The sequence below is a fragment of the Thalassophryne amazonica genome, chromosome 6 (genome assembly GCF_902500255.1).
Source record: "Thalassophryne amazonica chromosome 6, fThaAma1.1, whole genome shotgun sequence".
Taxonomy (NCBI): Eukaryota; Metazoa; Chordata; class Actinopteri; order Batrachoidiformes; family Batrachoididae; genus Thalassophryne; species Thalassophryne amazonica.
Window position 1 is genome coordinate 42,787,427 of NC_047108.1, and position 20,840 is coordinate 42,808,266.

The following is a 20,840-nucleotide window of genomic DNA, read 5'->3' on the forward strand; positions in this document are numbered from 1 at the left end:
ACGTCTGTCTGTCTGTCTGTCCGTCCGTCCGGGATAATCTCCCAAACTATAATATGTAGCCCTAAAAACTATATATATTCTGAATCATGACATGGGGAACAAACTGGTACCATTTTTTTAAAAAGTTGAACTGAAAATTACCCCCAAAATAGCCATTTATGTAAGACCATACAGTGTTGTACCATGTGCGATAAACTCCAAAACTATAATATGTAGCCCTAAAAACTATATATATTCTGAATCTTCAATGACATGGGGAACAAACTGGTACCATTTTTTAAAACGTTGAACTGAATATTACCCCCAAAATAGCCAGCTGTGGGTATGACCAGGCAGATTCAAATTACCAGCCCTGTATATGTGTTGGCCATCTCTGTTTATTTAATCCCTTCCTTCAGCTAATTTATGTTCTCAACTGTTAAGCACCTGACTGTCCTGTACAACCCAGTTTGCCTTCCTGTCTGAATACATTCATTTTATGTTTGTAAAATTGCAATATAAAAACAGTGAAATACACCACTACCTCAATTTTGATTAATTGATATTTACATTTACTGTTACCTACCTTTTGTGTGTAATTTTGTTATAAATTTGATCGCAAAACAAAGTCTGCATGAAGGACTTCAAATGTGTTTGTCTTTTAACCAAGTATTTCCACTTAGTTTGGGGAGTCCACCTCTTATAGTTCTGCTGGATAGAAGTGGGCGGATTGATCCTAATATCGATAATATCGATACCAACACTGGTATTGATATTGAATGATCCTCGTGTAAAAAGATCGATACTCAAGCTTTTTTCTCTCCCGCACGCACTGACTGCTGAGCACGCGGATTCATCAAAGTCTGCTCTCTGTAAGAGCAGCACTGCGCTGTGTCACACAGCACGGAGCAGCGCACCCTTGTATTGTGGTTTGTCAGCCCTCTATCTCAGGACATTATGTTTTAAGTTGTGCTGAGTGATTTTTTTAAACAAAAATGTTGATTGTGATAATAAAGTATTTTGTTGTCACGTACAATGTTTGGCGAAATTCTATCCTAGGTCTTTTGGATCCTTTGGATCTATGAAGCTTAAATATGAAAAAGTATCGGTATCGATATCGGCAATACTGGGCCTGTATTTACTTAGTATCGGATCAATACCAAATTCCCGGTATCGCCCACCTCTACTGCTGGACAAACTTTAGCCCATTAACTATTATATTTATAAGACATCAGCATTACAAAAACAAATGTTGGGCAATTGTTTTGATTAAAATGATTGACATTGGGCTTATGTCTAAGACAGGTTAACCCGGGTAGCGCCGGGTACCCCAGCTACTATACTACAGTATATAAAAACAAATCTCTGTTTTTCCTTAACTGGTACAATAACAATATAATTTTTGTTTGCCACCTTTTCAATAGTCAGGGGCTTCTGATGTCTTATTCTGAATTTTTATCATCTTATAAGATTCCAGTTACCCCAAAGGAATACGCTATTGTTATGGATGCAATCCCCAAGGTGTGTTGATGCTGTTTAAGGGAGGGGTGCTGTCTTCTGCGAGGCCCCCCGATTTGCCAATTTTTGAATTATCTCTGGGCAAAATATGTTTTTCTTCCAGCCCTTCCATGAGAAACAAAAAAATTAGATCTTTATTCCAGAAAAACATTGCTACTATTCCTTATGTTATGGAAGCAGTTTGTGCCTGATATTAACTAGACTACTATATGGACTTTATCTCATAAATACTTTATTACAAACAAATTTCGAGATGTGTGCTTTAAACTTCTCCACAGATGCTACCCTGCAAAACAGTCTCTTCACAAGGACATGGACTGCAGCTGCTCTTTTTGTTCTCAGGCTAATGAAACTGTCATCCATCTCTTTTGGACATACCCTCTAACTGTTGCATTTTGGAAAGACATCATTCACTTTATACAGGATAATATTCTTGTTAACTTCTGTCTAACGTACGCTGATGTGCTTTTTGGTTTCTATAATGTATGTAACTCTAAAAAGAAAGTATTTTATCTCGTAAATTTCTTAATTACATTTGCTAAATTTCATATTCATAAATGTAAGTTTTCAGAAAAAAAGCCCCTGTTCTAACTCTACTTGCTTGAATTACAACATTACAAAGATTAGATTCAATCATCGTCAAACACTAAAGCTGTGAAGACTCTTGATATTCTAAATTATTATAAGTGCTGATGGATTATCTACTCACACACACACACACACACACACACACTCATCTTCAACCGCTTAGTCCAATTAAGGGTTGCAGGGGGCTGGAGCCAATCCCAACAGTCATAGAGCGCAAGGCGGCGTACACCCTGGACAGGACGCCAGTCTGTCACAGGGCCACAAACAGACAAACAAACATATCCACACCCACTCGCGCACCTACGGACAATTTAAAGATTCCAATCCACCTAACCTGCATGTCTTTAGAAGTGGGAGGAAACCGGAGCACCCGGAGGAAACCCACGCAAACACGGGGAGAACACGTAAACACAGAAAGGCCACAGGCGGGAATTGAACCCATGACTTTCTCGCTGTGAGGCAACAGTACTAACCACTAAGCCACCGTGCTACCCACAGATTATCTATTTTATATTTATTTATTTTCTGATTTTCTCTATTTGTGTATTGACCCCTGGCATTACTTTCTTTTTCTACACTTACCTGCTTGGAGGTAATATATTATATTTACACATAAATGAAATCGAGTTTTGCAGCTAGCTACCAGCCTGTGATGCCATTATGCTAATGTTCACAAAATGTCTTGTAAATAAGTTCAGAGGTGTTGTTAGGTTCCAAAGTAGCATTTTCAGTTTTAGAAGTTTTATTTCTCACTAGCTTTTACATAATATATGAGAAACATATATATAAGCCCACAAAACAAAGCAGTTTTGGAAAGACCAGCCACTGATGTGACAATTGCATATTTAAAGGGAACCTGGTTATTCAGTAGAATATAGTACAGTGGACCCCCCCACCTCCTTTTTTCCTTCCCTCCCTTATTTCTCAATTTCCTTATTGACTCTATTAGTTCACCACATCCAAACAGGTTGGTGGCGGTAATGCACCGTGTCGGTTTGCAAACTGCCAATAAACTCGACCGAAGAAGAAGAAATCCGGTTCTGCGTGGTTGAAGATGACGTCACTGGTCCGCAACATCTCCTCGGTCCTTTGATGAAAGAAGCTACATGATGATCTGTGTTCCTGCTGTCATTTTTATATTAGCTTGGATTTATCCAGGTCACACTCTCTATTTCCACATAGGAGAGACTGAGAAAAAATGTTTCATTGAAGAAATTCCTGACGAAACCATGGTTATTGGTAAGCTGTTTGTCGTTAGCTAGTTAACGTAGGTTTAGCAATCCAGGCTAAGAGTTACCGGCGAGGGTTTACTTTTTTAAATTATAATGTTGGTCAGCCTGTTTCATTTCACGCAACGTTAACACCACATTCCTGCGGTACAGAGAAAGGACGGACTTTTTGATGTCAGTACAGGTGTAGCCGTTTCGTGTTAAATTGAAAGAAATGCAGGAGTCTGAGCACCCACAAAAACCTTGGATCTGCGTCGTGTGTGTTCGCAGCGGCAAAAGCTATACCACTGACGTGTAAATTAAGATTTAGTACACTCCTGCTCGCACCACCCTCACCGACACAAATTTAATGTATAATATTAAATGCAATATGGCTTACTTTGCTGTTCCCGGGTCAAATTCGAAAAACCTCCTGATAATGTCAGATTTCACAGCTAAATATTTGATCCAAACTAGCAATATTTGAGTAATGAGTAATATACACCAGGTGGTGCAAATTACGCATCCATATCGCGCAATATGCACCACATGCCGCATATTGGACTTGGGACATATTGGAATTGTGCTCCTGTGCAAGGCTTCCACAAGTGCACACAGCTGTGGTAGGAAGTGGAAGTATTGTTAAAATTTCCAAACATTTTCTGTATTTTACAAAAATGATAGCCTAACTCAGACTCATAATCCTAACCCTTAGAAGATAAAGTAATTTGCAAAGTTTGTAGGCAGTTGTGATTCTGGAAGCACTTCCAGGAATGACAGTTATATTCTGGAGTATTTACAATAAATAAGATAAGATAAAACTTTATTGATCTCACAGTTGTATGTAAAAGTTTGGGCACCCCTGATGATTGCCATGATTTTCCTTTATAAATCATTGATTATTTGGATCAGCAATTTCACTTTAATATATCATATAACAGACAAACACTGACATTTGAGAAGTGAAATGAAGTTTATAGGATTTACAGAAAGTGTGCAATAATTCTTTAAACAAAATTAGGCAGGTGCATAAATTTGGGCATCCCAACAGAAAAAATACATCAATATTCAGTAGATCCTCCTTTTGCAGAAATACCAGCCTCTAAACACTTCCTATAGCTCCCAATGAGAGTCTGGATTCTGGTTGAAGATATTTTTGGACCATTCTTCTTTACAAAACATCTCAGGTTTGTTGGTTTCCAAGCAAGGACAGCCCGCTTAAAATCAGACCACAGATTTTCAATAATATTCAGGTCTGAGGACTGAGATGGCCATTCCAGAATGTTGTACTTGTTCCTCTGCATGAATGCCTTAGTAGATTTTGAGCAGTGTTTAGGGTTGTTGTCTTGTTGAAAGAGGATCATCAAGTTCATGAACATTGTTCTCAAGAATCTGGTGATATTGACTGGAATCCATGTGACTCTCAACTTTAACAATATTCCCAGTACCTGCAGTGGCCACACAGCATGATGGAACCACCTCCAATTTTTACTGTAAGCAAGCGTTAAGCGTTTTTCTTGGAATGCTGTGTTCTTTTTCAGCCATGCATACTGCCCCTTGTTATGTCCAAATAACTTGATTTTAGTTTCATCAGCCCACAGCACTTTATTCCAAAATGAAGCTGGCTTGTCTGTGCCTGCAGTCTTCCATTTCCTCACTATTTTCCTCACAGTTGAAACTGACAACTGAAATCTCTGAGATAGCTTTTTGTATCTTTCCCTAAACCATGATGTTGAATAATCTTTATCAGGTCATTTGAAAGTTGTTTAGAGGCTTCCATGTTGCCACTCATTAAAAGAGATGCAAAGAGATGAAACACTTCCAAATGGCCACCTTAAATACCCTTTCTCATGATTGGATTCACCTGTGTAAGGAGGTCATGGTCAATGAGCTTACCAAACCAATTTTGTGTTCCAATAATTAGTGCTAATTATATTCCAATTAATAAAATGACATGGATGCCCAAATTTATGCACCTGCCTAATTTTGTTTAAATAATTATTGCACACTTTCTGTAAATACTAGAAACTTCATTTCACTTCTCAAATGTCAGTGTGTTTGTCTGCTATATGATAAATTTAACTGAAATATCTGATCCAGACAACCAATTTATAAAGGAAAATCATGAAAATTATCAGTGGTGCCCAAACATTAACTGTAAATAAATCACTCTGCTCTGGTTGATAGGCAGTGTAGATCACTGACGCATCTGAATGGCAGCCCATCTTACCATCATATTTGAGTAATGAGTAATGTACACCAGGTGGTGCAAATTACGCATCTGTGTCGCTCAATATGCACCACATCTCGCAATATGCACAACCTGTGGTGTATATAGTCAGTCCAGTTTGCAACCATCCTGCGTTTCTGCACTCCGTGGCCATCCCAATCTCGTTTTTTTTTTCCCGTGCCCCCGTCACGAAAAGTATTTTTTTTATTTTGATATTTGTAATATTCCCCTTCTCCTAACTCTAACCATAGCATAAGTGTGTACCCTCCCTGAAATGTTAACTGTGTGCCCTGTCACGAAATTGAATTCATGCCCCCGTTGTGAAAAATGCCCCATTTTCTTACCCTCATCATGAACCCATAGATTAATGTACTTTTCATAACCCAGTCCCATGAACTGCCAGGAGACTGGGTTGCTGTGGCATACACACCTTAAAGTACATATTTATCAGGACTCAATTTGATCTCGTGTGAATAAATAACACATATTTGCATTATAGCAGGGACAATAGAATTTTGTCGGGGGGGGGGGGGGTGTCGAATCACAAGGTAACAAGTTAAGTCACCCCACTGTGAACCCACCCCAGGTGAAGTCACCTCAGTCTAGGTGTAGTCTCCCATTTTTTTCAGTGAAGTCACTCCACTCCAGCTATCCATGCTTATTTTTTTAAATAATTAAGAATGACTAGTTTAAAGTTAGGGATCTGCCAGTGTGATGTATAGAACTGTGCAGCGCTCCCTGCTTCTCCCATCAATGGGCTTTTTACCTGACAGTTACATTCCCCAACCTTAAAACATCATTTCATAAACAAAACTTGAGTAAGGACAGTGTATTATGCCACTGGTATGTATAAATAATTTGTTACATGAACATACCATAATTGAAATATTGTGTTACTGGAGTGGAGTGACTTCACCTGGAGTGGGATGACTTCACCTGGAGTGAGTTCATAATGGGGTGACTCCACTTTGAACCGAATCACAATGGTGGCTCCATATGATGTTCGTTAGCCATCTGTGATGGATAATGGAACTCTCCAGCTACCCAACCCTAAAAGGTTGTTAATTCAGTTTTATGAAGTGGTTGTTATGGGAGAAAAGATACACAAAACTAGTTTGTGCTTCCATTTTGCAGTTAAAAATGGTCAGAATTTCATGTTAGCCATCCTCAAAGTTCACATTTTTGGTCTTTGTCCATATAAGGTAGACTGCTCAAGCAAAATTTTAGTCTGAAATGGCTTGTTTTGGACTTCCATGATGGATCTCACAAGGGTGCAGTTACGAAGCACCCACTGAATCAGGCTTTTGAGGGGGACACAGGGCCCCATTTTCCAGCAGCCCAAAGTGGTGCAAAGTCCAGAGCAGTTGTCATTGTTAATTTACACTTGAAATAGTTGTAAATTTTACAGCCAGTGGTTGAATCATGTAATTTACAATGCCATTTGCCCTTGAAAGGTGTGCTGGTTCAAAAATGGGGTGTGGGCTGGTACAGAGCTGTTGTGTTGCTCTCATTCTTTTATCTATCACCAGCCAGTTTTGCAGCTTACAACTTTAATAACCTGGTGTAAATTCAAGCATTGTCTAGTCCTGAGCAGTGACTACAACAGTCAGACACACCTTACATAATTGACATTATGATGCATGTAGATTCTGGACATGCAGTCACAAGTCACCTGCAACTTTGAGAAAGGTTTTACGGAGACCCTGAGGCTGACTGGTGCTGGGGTTATCTCTGAATTCCATAGTGTGAAGTGATGAGTCTCCGACTCCCCCTGGACAGCACAGCAGTAGGGATGGGTATTGATAAGATTTTATCGATTGATAAGATTTTATTCTGCTTATCGATCCAATTCCTTATCGATTCCCTTATTGATACATCCTGTGAATTTTCTGTGTACTAAAAGTAGGCTTTACAGGTTTTCTATGTCAACATTTTATTGAGTCTTAAAGTAAATGAAATTGGTCACCCGATCCTTGATCTCTGGACATAAATAGAAATACAAAAAATCTGTAGTTTTTGTCAAAAGCATTTCCTTTTAAGACATTAATGGCAATTCAGACAGCTGCTGGAGTCTGCAGGTCTGCAGTCATTCAGTCTTGGGCTGCTGCACGTCAGGGCAGGATGTCTAATTTTGGGAGGGGAAAAAAACCCATTTTGATCGATTGCAGTTTATCGGTTGTATTACGACGTATGGAAAGAGGTGTCATTTGATTTAAATGGTGATTCGCTTTGAAATTATTAATTCTGAGTGGACTCTATCTTTCTAACTTGACTCAGCAGAGAGCGGCGCAACGTTTGCAACAACGGAATGGGGGATGATTCTCATTTCTTTCTTGCAACAAGACAGGAGTCCCAGTTAGTCACTTTAATCCACATAAAAGTGACTCACGATTGACATTTTAATGGCTTTGAGAGGGGTTAAGAAGCAGAGTTGGTACTTTTGAAGAGGAGCGAAGTTGTTTACAAATCATAAATGCCCTGATAATTTTAAGTAGAATTTTAATGGCATTGATATTGAGAAAGTGTCTCAATTTAAATTTCTTGGAGTACTCATTGATGAAAACTTGAAATGGGAGTCGCACATAGCCGATGTAAAAAAGAAAATTTGTAAAAATATTGCTGTTTTGAGCAAGGTCAAGTATATGTTAAATTACAAGGCGATGACACTCCTTTATTGTTCTTTGATTTTGCCATACCTGATGTATTGTTTGGAGGTATGGGGCAATACATATGTTGCTAACCTAATGCCTTTATTTATTTTACAAAAGAGGGCTATAAGGATAATTAATAGAGCTGCTCTGACAGCACATACAACAGAACTGTTTCTGAGGTTACAACTATTAAAACTGAAGGACTTGGTTGTTTTAAAAACATTATTAGTTCTTCATAAAGCCAAACATTTTCTGTTACCATGTAGTCTGCAAACACTTTTCACTGTAAACAGTGAGACAAGCCAAAGAAGATATGATTTTAAAACCTCTTTCGCTAGAACTACACTGAAGCAAATGTGTGTTTCAGTGGCGGCGTGAAACAATGGAACTCTATGGAAAATAATTTAAAATGTTGTTCAAATGTCTTTCTATTTAAATGCCTGTATAAACAGAAAATATTAAAATTGTATGAAAATCCAAATGAATAGAGCTAAAAAAGAAAAAGGAAAAATGCTCATTATGTATTCTTATAATGGAACACAAAGGTGAGGCTGTCTAAACTTGTGTTGAAACAAGAATGGGGTAGGAGATAATAAGATGTTTTTCTTCATCCTACTCCTGTTCTTTTTACATGGAATGTATTATTTTGTACTCTGTAAAGTGCAGTTTTCTTTCTTTTTTTATTCATTACCATGGAAAAAAGAATAAAAACAAATTAAATGAAATGAAGCAAATAACCATTGAAACAGCCGATCGGAGCACTGCTTCATTGGTTCAAGGTTCAAAGCAGATCCTTGCTGCGGAATGTAAAGAAATGATAATTTTCCCAACAAACACCCTCAAAAACAACGGCCGCTCTGAAAGACCGATAAGGGAATCGTTAAGCAAAAAGGCTATGGATGTCAGTGGATCGACTCATTTCTTAACAATACCCAAAAAGAACCAGTTCCCGATACCCAACCCCAGACAGCAGTCTATCGCAGATTACTTCCCCAGCTGAGGCTGGTACCCATTTATAGCTCGGTGGACTGGGGTGATGCAGATTAAGTGGCTTTTCCAAGGACACAGGCTGGTTGCCAGTCATCTGCAGTGCTGTAATATGGCTCTTTAGATCTTGATACACTTTCAACTTTAAAAGTCGATCTTGGTTCAAAAAAAGGTTGGGTAGGTCCGCTCAAGATCATGCACCTGCTATGTGGTTATGTAATACCTGTTCAAACCAGTCTAAATCTCCTCTGCCCAGGGCATGAATGCAGTTTGTCAGCTCATACCTTTTTTTTAATAGCAGTGTTTTTTTTTTTCCTATTCATAATTATTTCTAAGTTGTTTAGCCTGAAACTGAGAAACTGGGGAAAGCTGATATTTGCCATTTGGTATGCTTATGTATTTTGGGTCAAGGATGAACACTGCACAAAGGGGAAGTTGATAGGACTAATGTTTTTGATAAATTAGCAATATTAGCTAACAACAATGAACAGTGGATGCTGTGCTCCAATGTACCATGGGGTTATTGTGGGTCAGGTTAGTTTAACACTGTTGTTAGTGTTATTGATTTATTGCGTTTTTGTCGTTCAGTTGGTTTAGTCAGTTAAGTGTCATGTTACCGCTACCATGAGTGAGGAGTGTAGTGCATTTGATGTCTTCCACCACTGTCTCTGTTTGTGGGTGTGTAAAAATAAAAGCACCTGCTTCTGGTGGAATGCAGAAAAGACAAAAAGGTGTGTGTGTAACTTCGATCATGGACAAACTTTGCTGTTTGTTATGCTTATGTATTTTGGGTCAAGGATGAATGCCACCAAAATGGAACGTTGATAGGCGTAATATTTTTGGAGAAGCTACAGATATTATCTTAACAACTCTCAACAATGGACGTTGATATTTACATTCTGGACTTGCACATTATTCCAGCAGGGGGCAGTAAATCATCTATATATTAAAAGCATGAGTGCGTGATTTTATTTAGTAAGTACATAATATAATTATAAATGCATTAAAATACATGGATGATACAAGAAAGTGAAACACGTATTTCCGTTGTGGTCCATTTAAAAATCAAATGAGAAAATAGAAGTAATAATAAAATAATTGTAATATATGAATAATGATAATGGTAATAGTGTGTATATGATAACAAGAACCTCATTTAACCTGTCAAAAACTCACTAATTCATATACCTCATGTACAGCTTAAATCTGTTTGCCTGTTTCACACATTTGATTTGAACATTTTTTACTGTGAATTATTCATTGGTTAGTATATATTTATACTTGCGGTACAGAGAGAATGCAGCTCGAACCGAAGTCAAATTCCTTGCATTTTTGTTGATTCGTGGAGAATCAAGGCTATTCTGATTGTGATTCTAAGCAATTTATGCATTAAGGCAGTAGATTAACATGACAGATTAGGTAATTAACAGGAAATAAAAGGGTTGAGTTCTTCTAAAAGCTGTTGAGGTATAGGGTTCTAAAAACATTCTGGACTCACGCCATTCCAACTTATTATAGAAACTTTGTATAATTTATTACCACCCTTGAAAAATGTCAGCTCCCTATTTTATAAACACTACCCAATCTAGAGCCTGTGGATCCCCACAGGCAACACACTAGTTAGGTTTTAAGTCCTACTTGGGTTTTTTTTTTTTTAATAATGTATTTCCACGCAATCTCCACACAATCACATGATTTACATAGAGTACTTTGAGGAGTATAAAAGCTGCACATTGGGGCTTGGTTTCATAAAGTACTTTAATCTTTTTAGTCAACTAATCTCACTTAGTCGATTAATTTTTTGACGTTAGTCATTGCACAAAGTGCTTCGTTGGCTGAAGTTTCACGTTAGCTGACTAAAGTTTTTAGCCTGCTACAGAGGAGGCTAATCTTATTTTAGTCGACAAGTGGAGTAGGAATGAAGGAGAGCCTTGCGGTGGGAGCGGGTGTTCCAGCACCGGAATAATCCACTGGAGATGTTTACGGACATTGAGGTTCAACAGTGGTACTGCTTACATCAGCCTTGGCCATGGTTGTAGCAGACAACCAACGCGGAAGTAAACAAAACTCTCACACATTGGAGGCTTTTCTTGGCAACGGCACTCACGAGGCAGCTTATGCCTGTGAAAATTCTCGACTAATGTTAAATGATTAATTTACAAGTTTAGCTGTCTATGTGAAATGGAAATATATGGCTAATGTTGGGTGACTAACCTTAGTTGACTAAGTAAGTTTAGTAGACTAAAAGATTAGACTGCTTTATGAAACCTGGTCTAGGTACAGTGGTGAACACTATTAACTATTTCATACAGTGACAGAGTTTTTCTAAACATCAAGTGAGTGTCATCAATAATACTTCAGTTTACACATAAAACAAATCATCAGCTTGCATTTCATAATATATGCTTTTTTCTTTGATACATCACTGGTCTTATTGAAAAAAAATATACACTGCAATACCACTGATAATCGTGATGGCAATATAGCCAAAATTCCAGCAAGACAAAACCTTGAAATAAAAGTATGCAAAGAAAACCATTGACAATGGTGAGATATGGCATGACTTAAATTGTTGCTGTTCTGTAAATGTTTGTGTGAACTGGTGCCTTTTTTTTTTTTTTTTTTGGTCTGACAGGGAAGTACAGGACCCAACTGTGGGATAAACAGACCAATTCCTTCCTCCCATCTACCCCTGGTCTTGGGATGCATGTTGAGATCAAAGATCCAGATGCCAAGGTCAGGACAAGGGTGGCAACTATCAGTTATTTGCATAATTTATTAATTTTGTGTTATCTTAGGTCAGTTATAAGTTGTCTCCACCTCCCCCAACACACATACACAGCTTCAGAAAAAAGTATGAAAATGTGGACCAACCAGCAGTGTACTCCTCATCGCCCTGTCTACTCTCAAGTCCAGTATTGGTTTGGAAGTTACAGGGTGAGGGACAGGGTGAGATGGAAATGATTGATCTGCTGTGGCTACCCCTAACGGGAGCAGCCAAATGACGAAGAAGTTTATTACTCAAGCCCCCAGACGTGTAGTGTTAATTTTGTCGCCCATTTAGTCTTAGTCTTGTGTCAAAGTTCATTCTTAGTCACATTTAGTCATTCACATATCATTTTTGTTAGTCATGTTTTAGTTGACTAAAAGTCTCAATATTTTAGCCTAGTTTTAGTCAAATGAGAACTCGAGGTATTTTAGTTGAGTTTTAGTCAAAACATTTTAGTCTTTTTGTATTTATTTCAGAGATCATTTTTGTTTATTCCTTCCAGTTGACTTGTGTTCCACAGCTGAAATATTGATTAAATGTCTGGAATAACAAACATCTTAAATGAATGAATGAATCTTGAATGCAACTTTAATAAGTGTCTTGTTTGTTGATTCAATACACATTTACAAATGATGCACTTGTTCTGATGTTTTATATTATTAGAAACACCAACAAAATAAAATAAAAACTGGTGTTAAATAATATGACTCTTACAGCTAGACTCATAGCCCAGCAGATTCAAAGGGATACAAATATAAAATGTTACTTTGACCCCGTCCTCCCCTACAATACTTGCGCCTGGAGTGCTGCAGCGCTGCTGTGCTCAGACTGGAGCGCTGACACTTTGACACCGGGGTAAGTTCTCCCAGACGGAACGGAGGGCGTCTCATCTTGGGGAAAAACAGCTTTGGTCGGTTGTAGTATGCTGTCTGTTTTACAGTGTTTGGAAAGAGGTATCATTTGATTTAAAACCACGATTCGCTTTGAAGTTATTGATTGTGGAATGATCCATCCTTCCACCTTTACTTGGCAAAGAGCCGCAGCAAATCCCACAACACACACAGATACGGAACACAGGATATTATCATTATTATTATTTTCATGAGGGACAGTAACTTTAGTTTACGAACCAGAGAAGCAGGAGATATTAATCTTCCTGTCCACAGCAGAGATCCGCGTTGTTGGCTGCCCCACTAACAGGGCACGTTCATGCTAAACGAATAAAAACTGTCTGTGTGAAGCGGTGGACGATTCTCGTGGAATTGCACAGCGAGAGGATATATATTGTAGCTGACAGTACAGTAGAAGAACTGCTGGCACAAACACATGACAGTTGGACTGGATGTGGGGTTTCTTCTTTTGTAGTAGACAAAAATGAGGAGGACATTTTTGTTCATTTGTTATTTCTTGCAAAACATTTTTGTCTCATTTTTATTTGTCAACAATAATGTACATTTACACAGTTTTAGTCAGTGTTTTTATAACATTGGTGCCGTCTCGTCATTGTCTCGTCTTAGTCGTGGGAAAAGGGGTTGTTGACAAATATATTTAGTTTTGTTTCGTCTGACGAAATTAATGCTACAGACATGTTTGTAAGACAATTGCATTCACTTTGTCTGTTTGTGTGTAGTAACGACGTATCTGAGGAATCACTTGGCTGATTTCATTCATCTTGCACATATGAACAGCAGGTGGTATTCGGTTGTTTGTCATGCAAATCAGCATTTCTGACAGACGAGAACAGTAGATATACACATTAATGCGACGGTCCGACTGAGTATTCTTGTTCACTCTGCATTCATCTTTTTTAGATTATCCTCTCTCGTCAGTACGGGTCAGATGGACGGTTCACCTTCACCTCCCACACACCGGGAGAACATCAGATCTGTCTGCACACCAACTCCACCAAGATGGCTCTTTTTGCAGGAAGAAAGCTGGTACTGTGCTGCTTCACACAGTGATTCAGCCCTCAGAACCTCATTCATGTTATCGCTGTATTTGCACTGGGAGTTTGATACCCCTTTTACCAGCAGACTGAACTGTCCCCCCTACAGATCAGTACCCCTGCCTTCACTGCGAATGCTTCATTTTGGAGCGTTATCAGCGGTTCACAGATTATCGCCTCGTTTATGATTAAAACTGCACTCCAGTCATCATCTCAACAACAGATCTTTGAAGCTTTTGTACAACAATCATTTCCACATAAATTCAGCATTATTTCATAATAAAAGACGGGACTGATCAGAGCACAACACCAGTGCGTCTGAGACTGACTCTGAGTCTGGCTCTCTACAGCCAAACCAAAGTGAATGTGATTATTAACCCAAAGATGACAAAGTAAATTATTCAAAAGTCAGTTTTAAAATATGTCGACAGGGGTGGCCGTTCAGTCTGTGGTAGGGATGTGAATCTCATCACTGACAGCGATTTGATGCGCATCTCGATACACTACCAGCGATACGATACATCTTGGCGATACATGACAATACCGATGATACAATTCGATATGATTCATCCTGTTCCCGATTCGATGTGATTTGATATGTAGTTGATGGCTATTCAATTCCTCACAATGCGATACCATGTGATTTGGTGTGATACGATGTGATTCAATATGATGCAAAGAAATTATACCAAAGATTTAAATAGAAAATAAGAAGCTGCAATTCAGTATGGTACTATGGTATTCTTCTTCTGATTCTAATAGCGGCAGAGGATTTGTTTTACTCCTTATAAGCAGAAAATTTACCAGATGCAACATTAAGAACAAGAATCAGTTCCCTTATATGTGGAACCTGTGATAACACTGTCAGTGCTCTGTCATATGCACTGTCATATGCTCACAGCGCAGATTTCTTAGTTTTTTCTTTTTAATAAATTTGTAAATAATTTTTTCATGTTGTCATTATAGGGTGTTGTGAGTAGAATTTTGAGGGGAACAAAGTAATTTACTCCATTTTAGAATAAGGCTGTAACATAAAATGTGGAAAAACTGAAGCACTGTGAATCCTTTCTGGATGCATTGTACGAGGTCTGTCAATAAAGTATAGGTCCTTTTTATTTTTTTTCAAAAACTATATGGATTTCATTCATATGTTTTTACGTCAGACATGCTTGAACCCTCGTGCGCATGCGTGAGTTTTTCCACGCCTGTCGGTGACGTCATTCGCCTTTGAGCACTCCTTGTGGGAGGAGTCATCCAGCCCCTCGTCGGAATTCCTTTGTCTGAGAAGTTGCTGAGAGACCGGCACTTTGTTTGATCAAAATTTTTTCTAAACCTGTGAGACACATCGAAGTGGACACGGTTCGAAAAATTAAGCTGGTTTTCGGTGAAAATTTTAACAGCTGATGAGAGATTTTGAGGTGATACTGTCGCTTTAAGGACTTCCCCCGGTGCGAGACGTCATGCAGCACTCTCAGGCGCCGTCATCAGCCTGTTTCAAGCTGAAAACCTCCACATTTCAGGCTCTATTGATCCAGGACGTCGTGAGAGAACAGAGAAGTTTCAGAAGAAGTCGGTTTCAGCATTTTATCCGGATATTCCACTGTTAAAGGAGATTTTTTTAATGAAAGACGTGCGGACGGGTCCGCGCGTCGGGACGCAGCCGGCGCGGTGGCACAGGAAAAACACCTCCATGTTGATAACCATTTGTAAAATCCAGGCGGCTTTTGATGGCTTTCAGTGGAGTGAGTATATGAGAAATTGTTTAACAGCTGGACATGTTCCAACTTGTCCTTAAGGCTTCCAACAGAGATGTTTTTCCTGTGGCGGAGCGTCGTGGCGGCTGCGAGCCGACGCTGCAATCCGCCCGCACGTCTTTCATTAAAAAAAGATCTCCTGCTGACAAAACCAGCTTAATTTTTCGAACCGTGTCCACTTCGATGTGTCTCACAGGTTTAGAAAAGCCCCAGTCTCTCAGCAACTTCTCAGACAAAGGAATTCCGACGAGGGGCTGAACGACTCCTCCCACAAGGAGTGCTCACGGGCGAATGACGTCACCGACAGGCGTGGAAAAACTCATGCATGCGCACGAGGGTTCAAGCATGTCTGATGTAAAAACATATGAATGAAATTCATATAGTTTTTGAAAAAAATAAAAAGGACCTATACTTTATTGACAGCCCTCGTATACTGATAATTTTCAGAGGAGGAGCCATTAAATCCTCAAGGTTCCATATTAATATTTACCCTAACAATGAGCCAATAAAAGTACATCAAAAACTTCCTGTAGACATATTTTAAAAATAAACCGGTTTCAACAAAATACTGAAAGAAGTTTGCTTTGTTGCTAGCCAGTATATAATAATACATTCAGTCAGTACTTTTGCAGTCTGCACATCTGCTCCTAATATCCCATTACACATATGAAGAGTTCAGATGCAAAACCCAGTATCTCCAAAACCATAAATTTTTACTTGAGGCCAACATGTATTTGGCTGTCAAGGGGACCATCAGTGTGCAAAATATGAAAGAATTTGAACAAACTGTTTTCATTTGATTGATTCTGAATATGGTTTTCTTTAAATCTCCATTTTCAACTGCATTTTTCTCCATTTAAGAAAAAAAAATTGTTACTGGGTTTTGCATCTGAACTATTCATATGCCGATTGACACCGAATTGCATCAGAATGACACATCCGGCCACTATCAGGAAATATTGACTTGTGGTCTGAAGAACAACGGACGACAGTCTGTGAGCATCTACATATTTGGTCTCATTCGCTCAGCTGTCCCTAGTATGTTGCACATGTTCAAAACACCCTTGGCCCCATCAAGATGGGAGGCACATCTGACGGCGGTCTATATGCAGTTTTGCATCATCTGATCGCAGTCTACATATTTTTGACAGCATCAAAACAGCATCTGAAATGATCTGATCACGGTTGATGGATTGGTCACAGCAAAGCCTGTTGGCATGTTGTGGGATGTTCACCTCCACTGGACCCCGGCCAGGGAGGGCAAAGGAAATATGTAATAACATGTATGTGACAAACATTCATCATATACAGTGAATGTGAACAGTGCACAATTAAACTGAAAATACCGTGTGCCTCTGCCCCTCTCTGTGGAGTAATGCGTCATAGCGCACGTCAAGCACGGAGCTGAACGGATCTTACCACTGTAATATGCATATTATTACCTGATCACCATCTAAACTCTGGAGGAAGTGTGACGTAGAACTGTATCCCAGGCCGTGACAACATTATTAAACATGAAACTTGCCTCCAGCACTGAACCACAAGCCTTTCACAGCACAGAGTGCACAGGAACCAAACAACCTGTGGTGAAAAGCATCTCACCCCGGCTGCAAAAATTAAATCCCATGTGATAATCCGACTGACATCATGGTGTACAGAGTTATGTTGTGCTCCTGAAGTGAGCAAAAAATAAATTAACGTTCACTGGTAAGGCTACGTCTGACACATGGTGTGATTGCTTGGCCCACTGCCAGCGAAGGTGTCCAGTTGCACACGTGCGCACTTAGTGGCTCATGCAGCCTTTATGAACACACACACACACACACACTCACTTGCCATTTTGGCCTGGTTGCTGCACATTCTTGCTATGTTTCACGGGGGCTTTAATGTACTGTACAGCGGCTCTGGGCAGGATGCACTGGATGCTCACAAAGTTGTTGAAAAATTGTACAGTTGTTTAAAATTATTCCAAAAGGATTGTTATTATGGACCAATCGATGTAAATATTAAATTTAAATCTTATACATTAGAATTTTAATTCTTCAGGAATTATATTTTAATTTTTCAGACGTACATTTATATGTTAAGTAGTTGAAATCAGTACCAATATGATGGTTATTGTTTTGGACATGAGAAAACAGTGTTTATTATTAAAAAAATTTTACAGGCAGGCATTCTGTATTCAGGTTGCTAAGGAAAATATGTTGCTTAGCGAACATTAAGCATTTAACAATTTACGTTGGCTCCACCTCGGAAATTGTTTAGAATGATGTGGTGAATGTCTGTGCTAAATTTGATGCTTTTTATCAGCATCTGAGCCATTTTTGCATCCATCACCTTGACAGCTCTGTTACAGGCTTCTCTGGCTGTGATTGGAGAAACTGTGCAGAGTGAAACTTATGTTCTCTTATGAACTTATGTTCTATAAGCTTTATGGTGGAGCAGAACAGAGAAAGAATTTCCATGCAGTGAAACAAACCAAATCTTCTTCTTAAGATGGTGCCGCTCCACCATGGGGCAGATGGTATGAATCCTAAATGACTCAATGGCTCTGTGTTTGACAATGCTGCAGAGAGTACATCTGGATATCCAGGTAGGGGAACATACCAACAACTACCCTGAAATTGCAGCAAAGGACAAACTCACTGAGCTGCAGCTGAGAGTTCGACAGCTCCTGGACCAAATTGAACAGATCCAAAAGGAGCAAAACTATCAGCGGGTCAGTTAATCTCTAATACCAGTACATGTAATAATGTCATCTCTCTGAGTTGTGTTGAAGAAATGGATTTGTGTTCTTGATGACCTCTCCTAGTGACCTTGTTTTGTTTGGTCTTCTGCAGTATCGCGAGGAGCGGTTCCGTATGACGAGCGAGAGCACTAACCAACGTGTCCTCTGGTGGTCCATCGCTCAGACGCTCATCTTGATAGTCACCGGCATTTGGCAGATGAAGCACCTCAAAAGCTTCTTTGAGGCCAAGAAGTTGGTGTAATGTCAGCTTCAGCTGCACCAGCATCAACAATAAAATAGACTTGATTGAGTGCAACAGACATCCACCCACAGTGCTCAAAATCCACAGGGAATATGGTGGTGATTTCAGCCATAGAGTGCAGACGCACTCACCAACCACAGGGGATGGGGTTTTCCCTTGTTAATCTTTTGTTGTTGGGATCAGTACGGTAGTGCAGTGTTCCAGATGCAGGTATGTGTGCGTTCGTTCGTTTGTTCCAAAAATCCAACTCTTTGTTCCTGTGCAAGAATGAGATTGTTCTTTCTCCTACAGGGACTCTTGACCTGGGCTGTAGATGAGGGTGTTTATGAAGTTTCAAATAGTAAATCAGTATTTTATGTTTTGAGATCTGGGGGTTTTTGTTTATTTGTTTGGGTTTTTTGGTAGTGCAGGTAGGGCTATAAATAGTTTGACATAAACTATTTCTAATCTGCATGCAGTGATAATTTATTTTTTTTCTGGCCTGTATCAGTTAATCTGTCACACTTGAGGTTTGATTGGTTTTGGATAAAACTTGCTGGAATCAGTGAGGATTAGTCATGGACAAAGTGATTTGTTTTTGAGAAAAAAGTTAAGCCAAAAAGCCATGGTTTAAAAAAAAAAAGGCCCAATGCTGTTTCAGGGAATTGGTTATAAATACACTTGTGGAGAGACATCACCTTTCTATTGGCCATATGTCCTTTGACTTTGGGTGACACTGAAAGGTCAAACTGTTATAGCTGTTTAACTCAAAACTGTTCAGAGCCCACGTCAGTCATGGTTAAAGTGATTACATTTTGGGCAGACTTGATCACATGTCCAGGCCACATAGAAACATACATTCTATTATCACTGAATCCTAAAGAAATGAAGTGTATTAATCTGTCCAGCATGTAAAGAGTGGCTGTTGCACTCTGTGTGCCCTTCATTTTTTTTTAAGCTATTTACTGCACTGTTTGAGTTGAAGGCAAAATCAAATATGACCATGTACTAAAAGCCTTAAACTTTAAGGGTATTCACATGTAAATTGGATGGATGTTGTAGTAATTTCTCCACATTTTATGTGACCACCTCCTTGTGCGTTGTTCCTGTATTATTTCTTTCGGGTCAGTCATTTAAGCTCCAGAGCTGACAAGTGTCGCATTTGGAATTTGTGTCCACAGTTCCCTGTTACTACACTTGAAGCATGATGTCTTCTTGATCATGTTACTGCTAACAAAAGCAAGATGCCCCATATTTTTCTATCTTTATATTTTTGTGCCACTATGGAAGCATACTATGAAGGGGTCCTGAGGCTTTTATGTTTTTAAGTTCAAAGCTGAGTATTATTTTGCGGTGGCCTTGCCAATCCTTGAATACAGAAGGCTTCGGGAACTAGCATGAAGTGGGCATCTGCCATGGAAGCACCTGCATTAAACTCCCACATCTCTTGATATCTGTGGGTTAGAAACATCACACATTCTTGGTGGTCGACATCTTAAAGATGATGCACTGTGCTGTATTTCCAACAACATTCATCTGATTTAAATGTAATAACTCTTCAATTGCTGTGGTAGACAAATCATAAAAAAAATTGTCATTCTCAGTTTTTAAATGTTTATGGTCCCAGTAATTCATGAGTGTTGGTTTCTTCCTAACCACAGGCTGTGCTCTCTGCGTCACATACTTCATGCATATTATTTTGACGAGGTTTTCTCCCTACAGTCTGAGTTATTGTACTTTTTTCAAAGAAGCAGATGTGTACAACAGACGTCATGGATGACAAGATTCCAGGTTGTAAATATCAGGTTGCTCATAACTTGTATGTGCACATCCATGTCTTTAGGTTAACTGTTTTATTCTTTACAGTGTGGGATTATAAGTCCAAAAACAGTGAAAATTACTTGGTTATCAAGTGAAATAAAATAGGTTTTAAAATATAAGGAATGTAATAAGGCTTAATTTTTTCAACAGCGTGTAATTACAATATTCATACTTTCCTTCTGAATGATTTGCAAATGAAACAGTTTAATCTGTGTAAATGTTGTTGGGCTCATTTTATGTTTTTAACCTTTTAATTTGGTACCCAATAAATTTAAACCCTGCTCTAATTTCCTCTCAGTGTAACAAAACATTTACTCAGCACTTTATTGTAATTTTGGAACAAAAGTGTAAGATGTTTTGAGCATGTGCGTCCCAGCAGTCAGATTTAAAGGAAGCACTAAATCTCTTTGTGTATGAATA

General features: G+C 38.9%; 1 protein-coding gene across 1 annotated transcript; it reads left to right on the forward strand.

Moving 5' to 3' along the window:
- The first annotated feature begins 3,128 nt into the window (after window positions 1–3,128).
- On the forward strand, window positions 3,129–20,478 carry tmed4 (transmembrane p24 trafficking protein 4). The gene is made up of 5 exons (XM_034172078.1): window positions 3,129–3,324; window positions 11,797–11,897; window positions 13,743–13,868; window positions 18,203–18,349; window positions 18,471–20,478. Exons 1-5 carry the CDS (start codon window positions 3,192–3,194, stop codon window positions 18,618–18,620), a joined length of 657 nt encoding a protein of 218 aa, XP_034027969.1. The 5' UTR covers window positions 3,129–3,191; the 3' UTR covers window positions 18,621–20,478.
- Window positions 20,479–20,840: the final 362 nt, after the last annotated feature.

Excerpts from the sequence above, each read along its gene's own strand:
- tmed4 (XM_034172078.1), top strand. The coding sequence starts at position 3,192 with ATGATGATCTGTGTTCCTGCTGTCATTTTTATATTAGCTTGGATTTAT. Across the intron at positions 3,325-11,796 it reads TGACGAAACCATGGTTATTG|GGAAGTACAGGACCCAACTG; the intron begins GTAAGCTGTTTG and ends TTGGTCTGACAG. Across the intron at positions 13,869-18,202 it reads TTTTTGCAGGAAGAAAGCTG|AGAGTACATCTGGATATCCA; the intron begins GTACTGTGCTGC and ends ACAATGCTGCAG.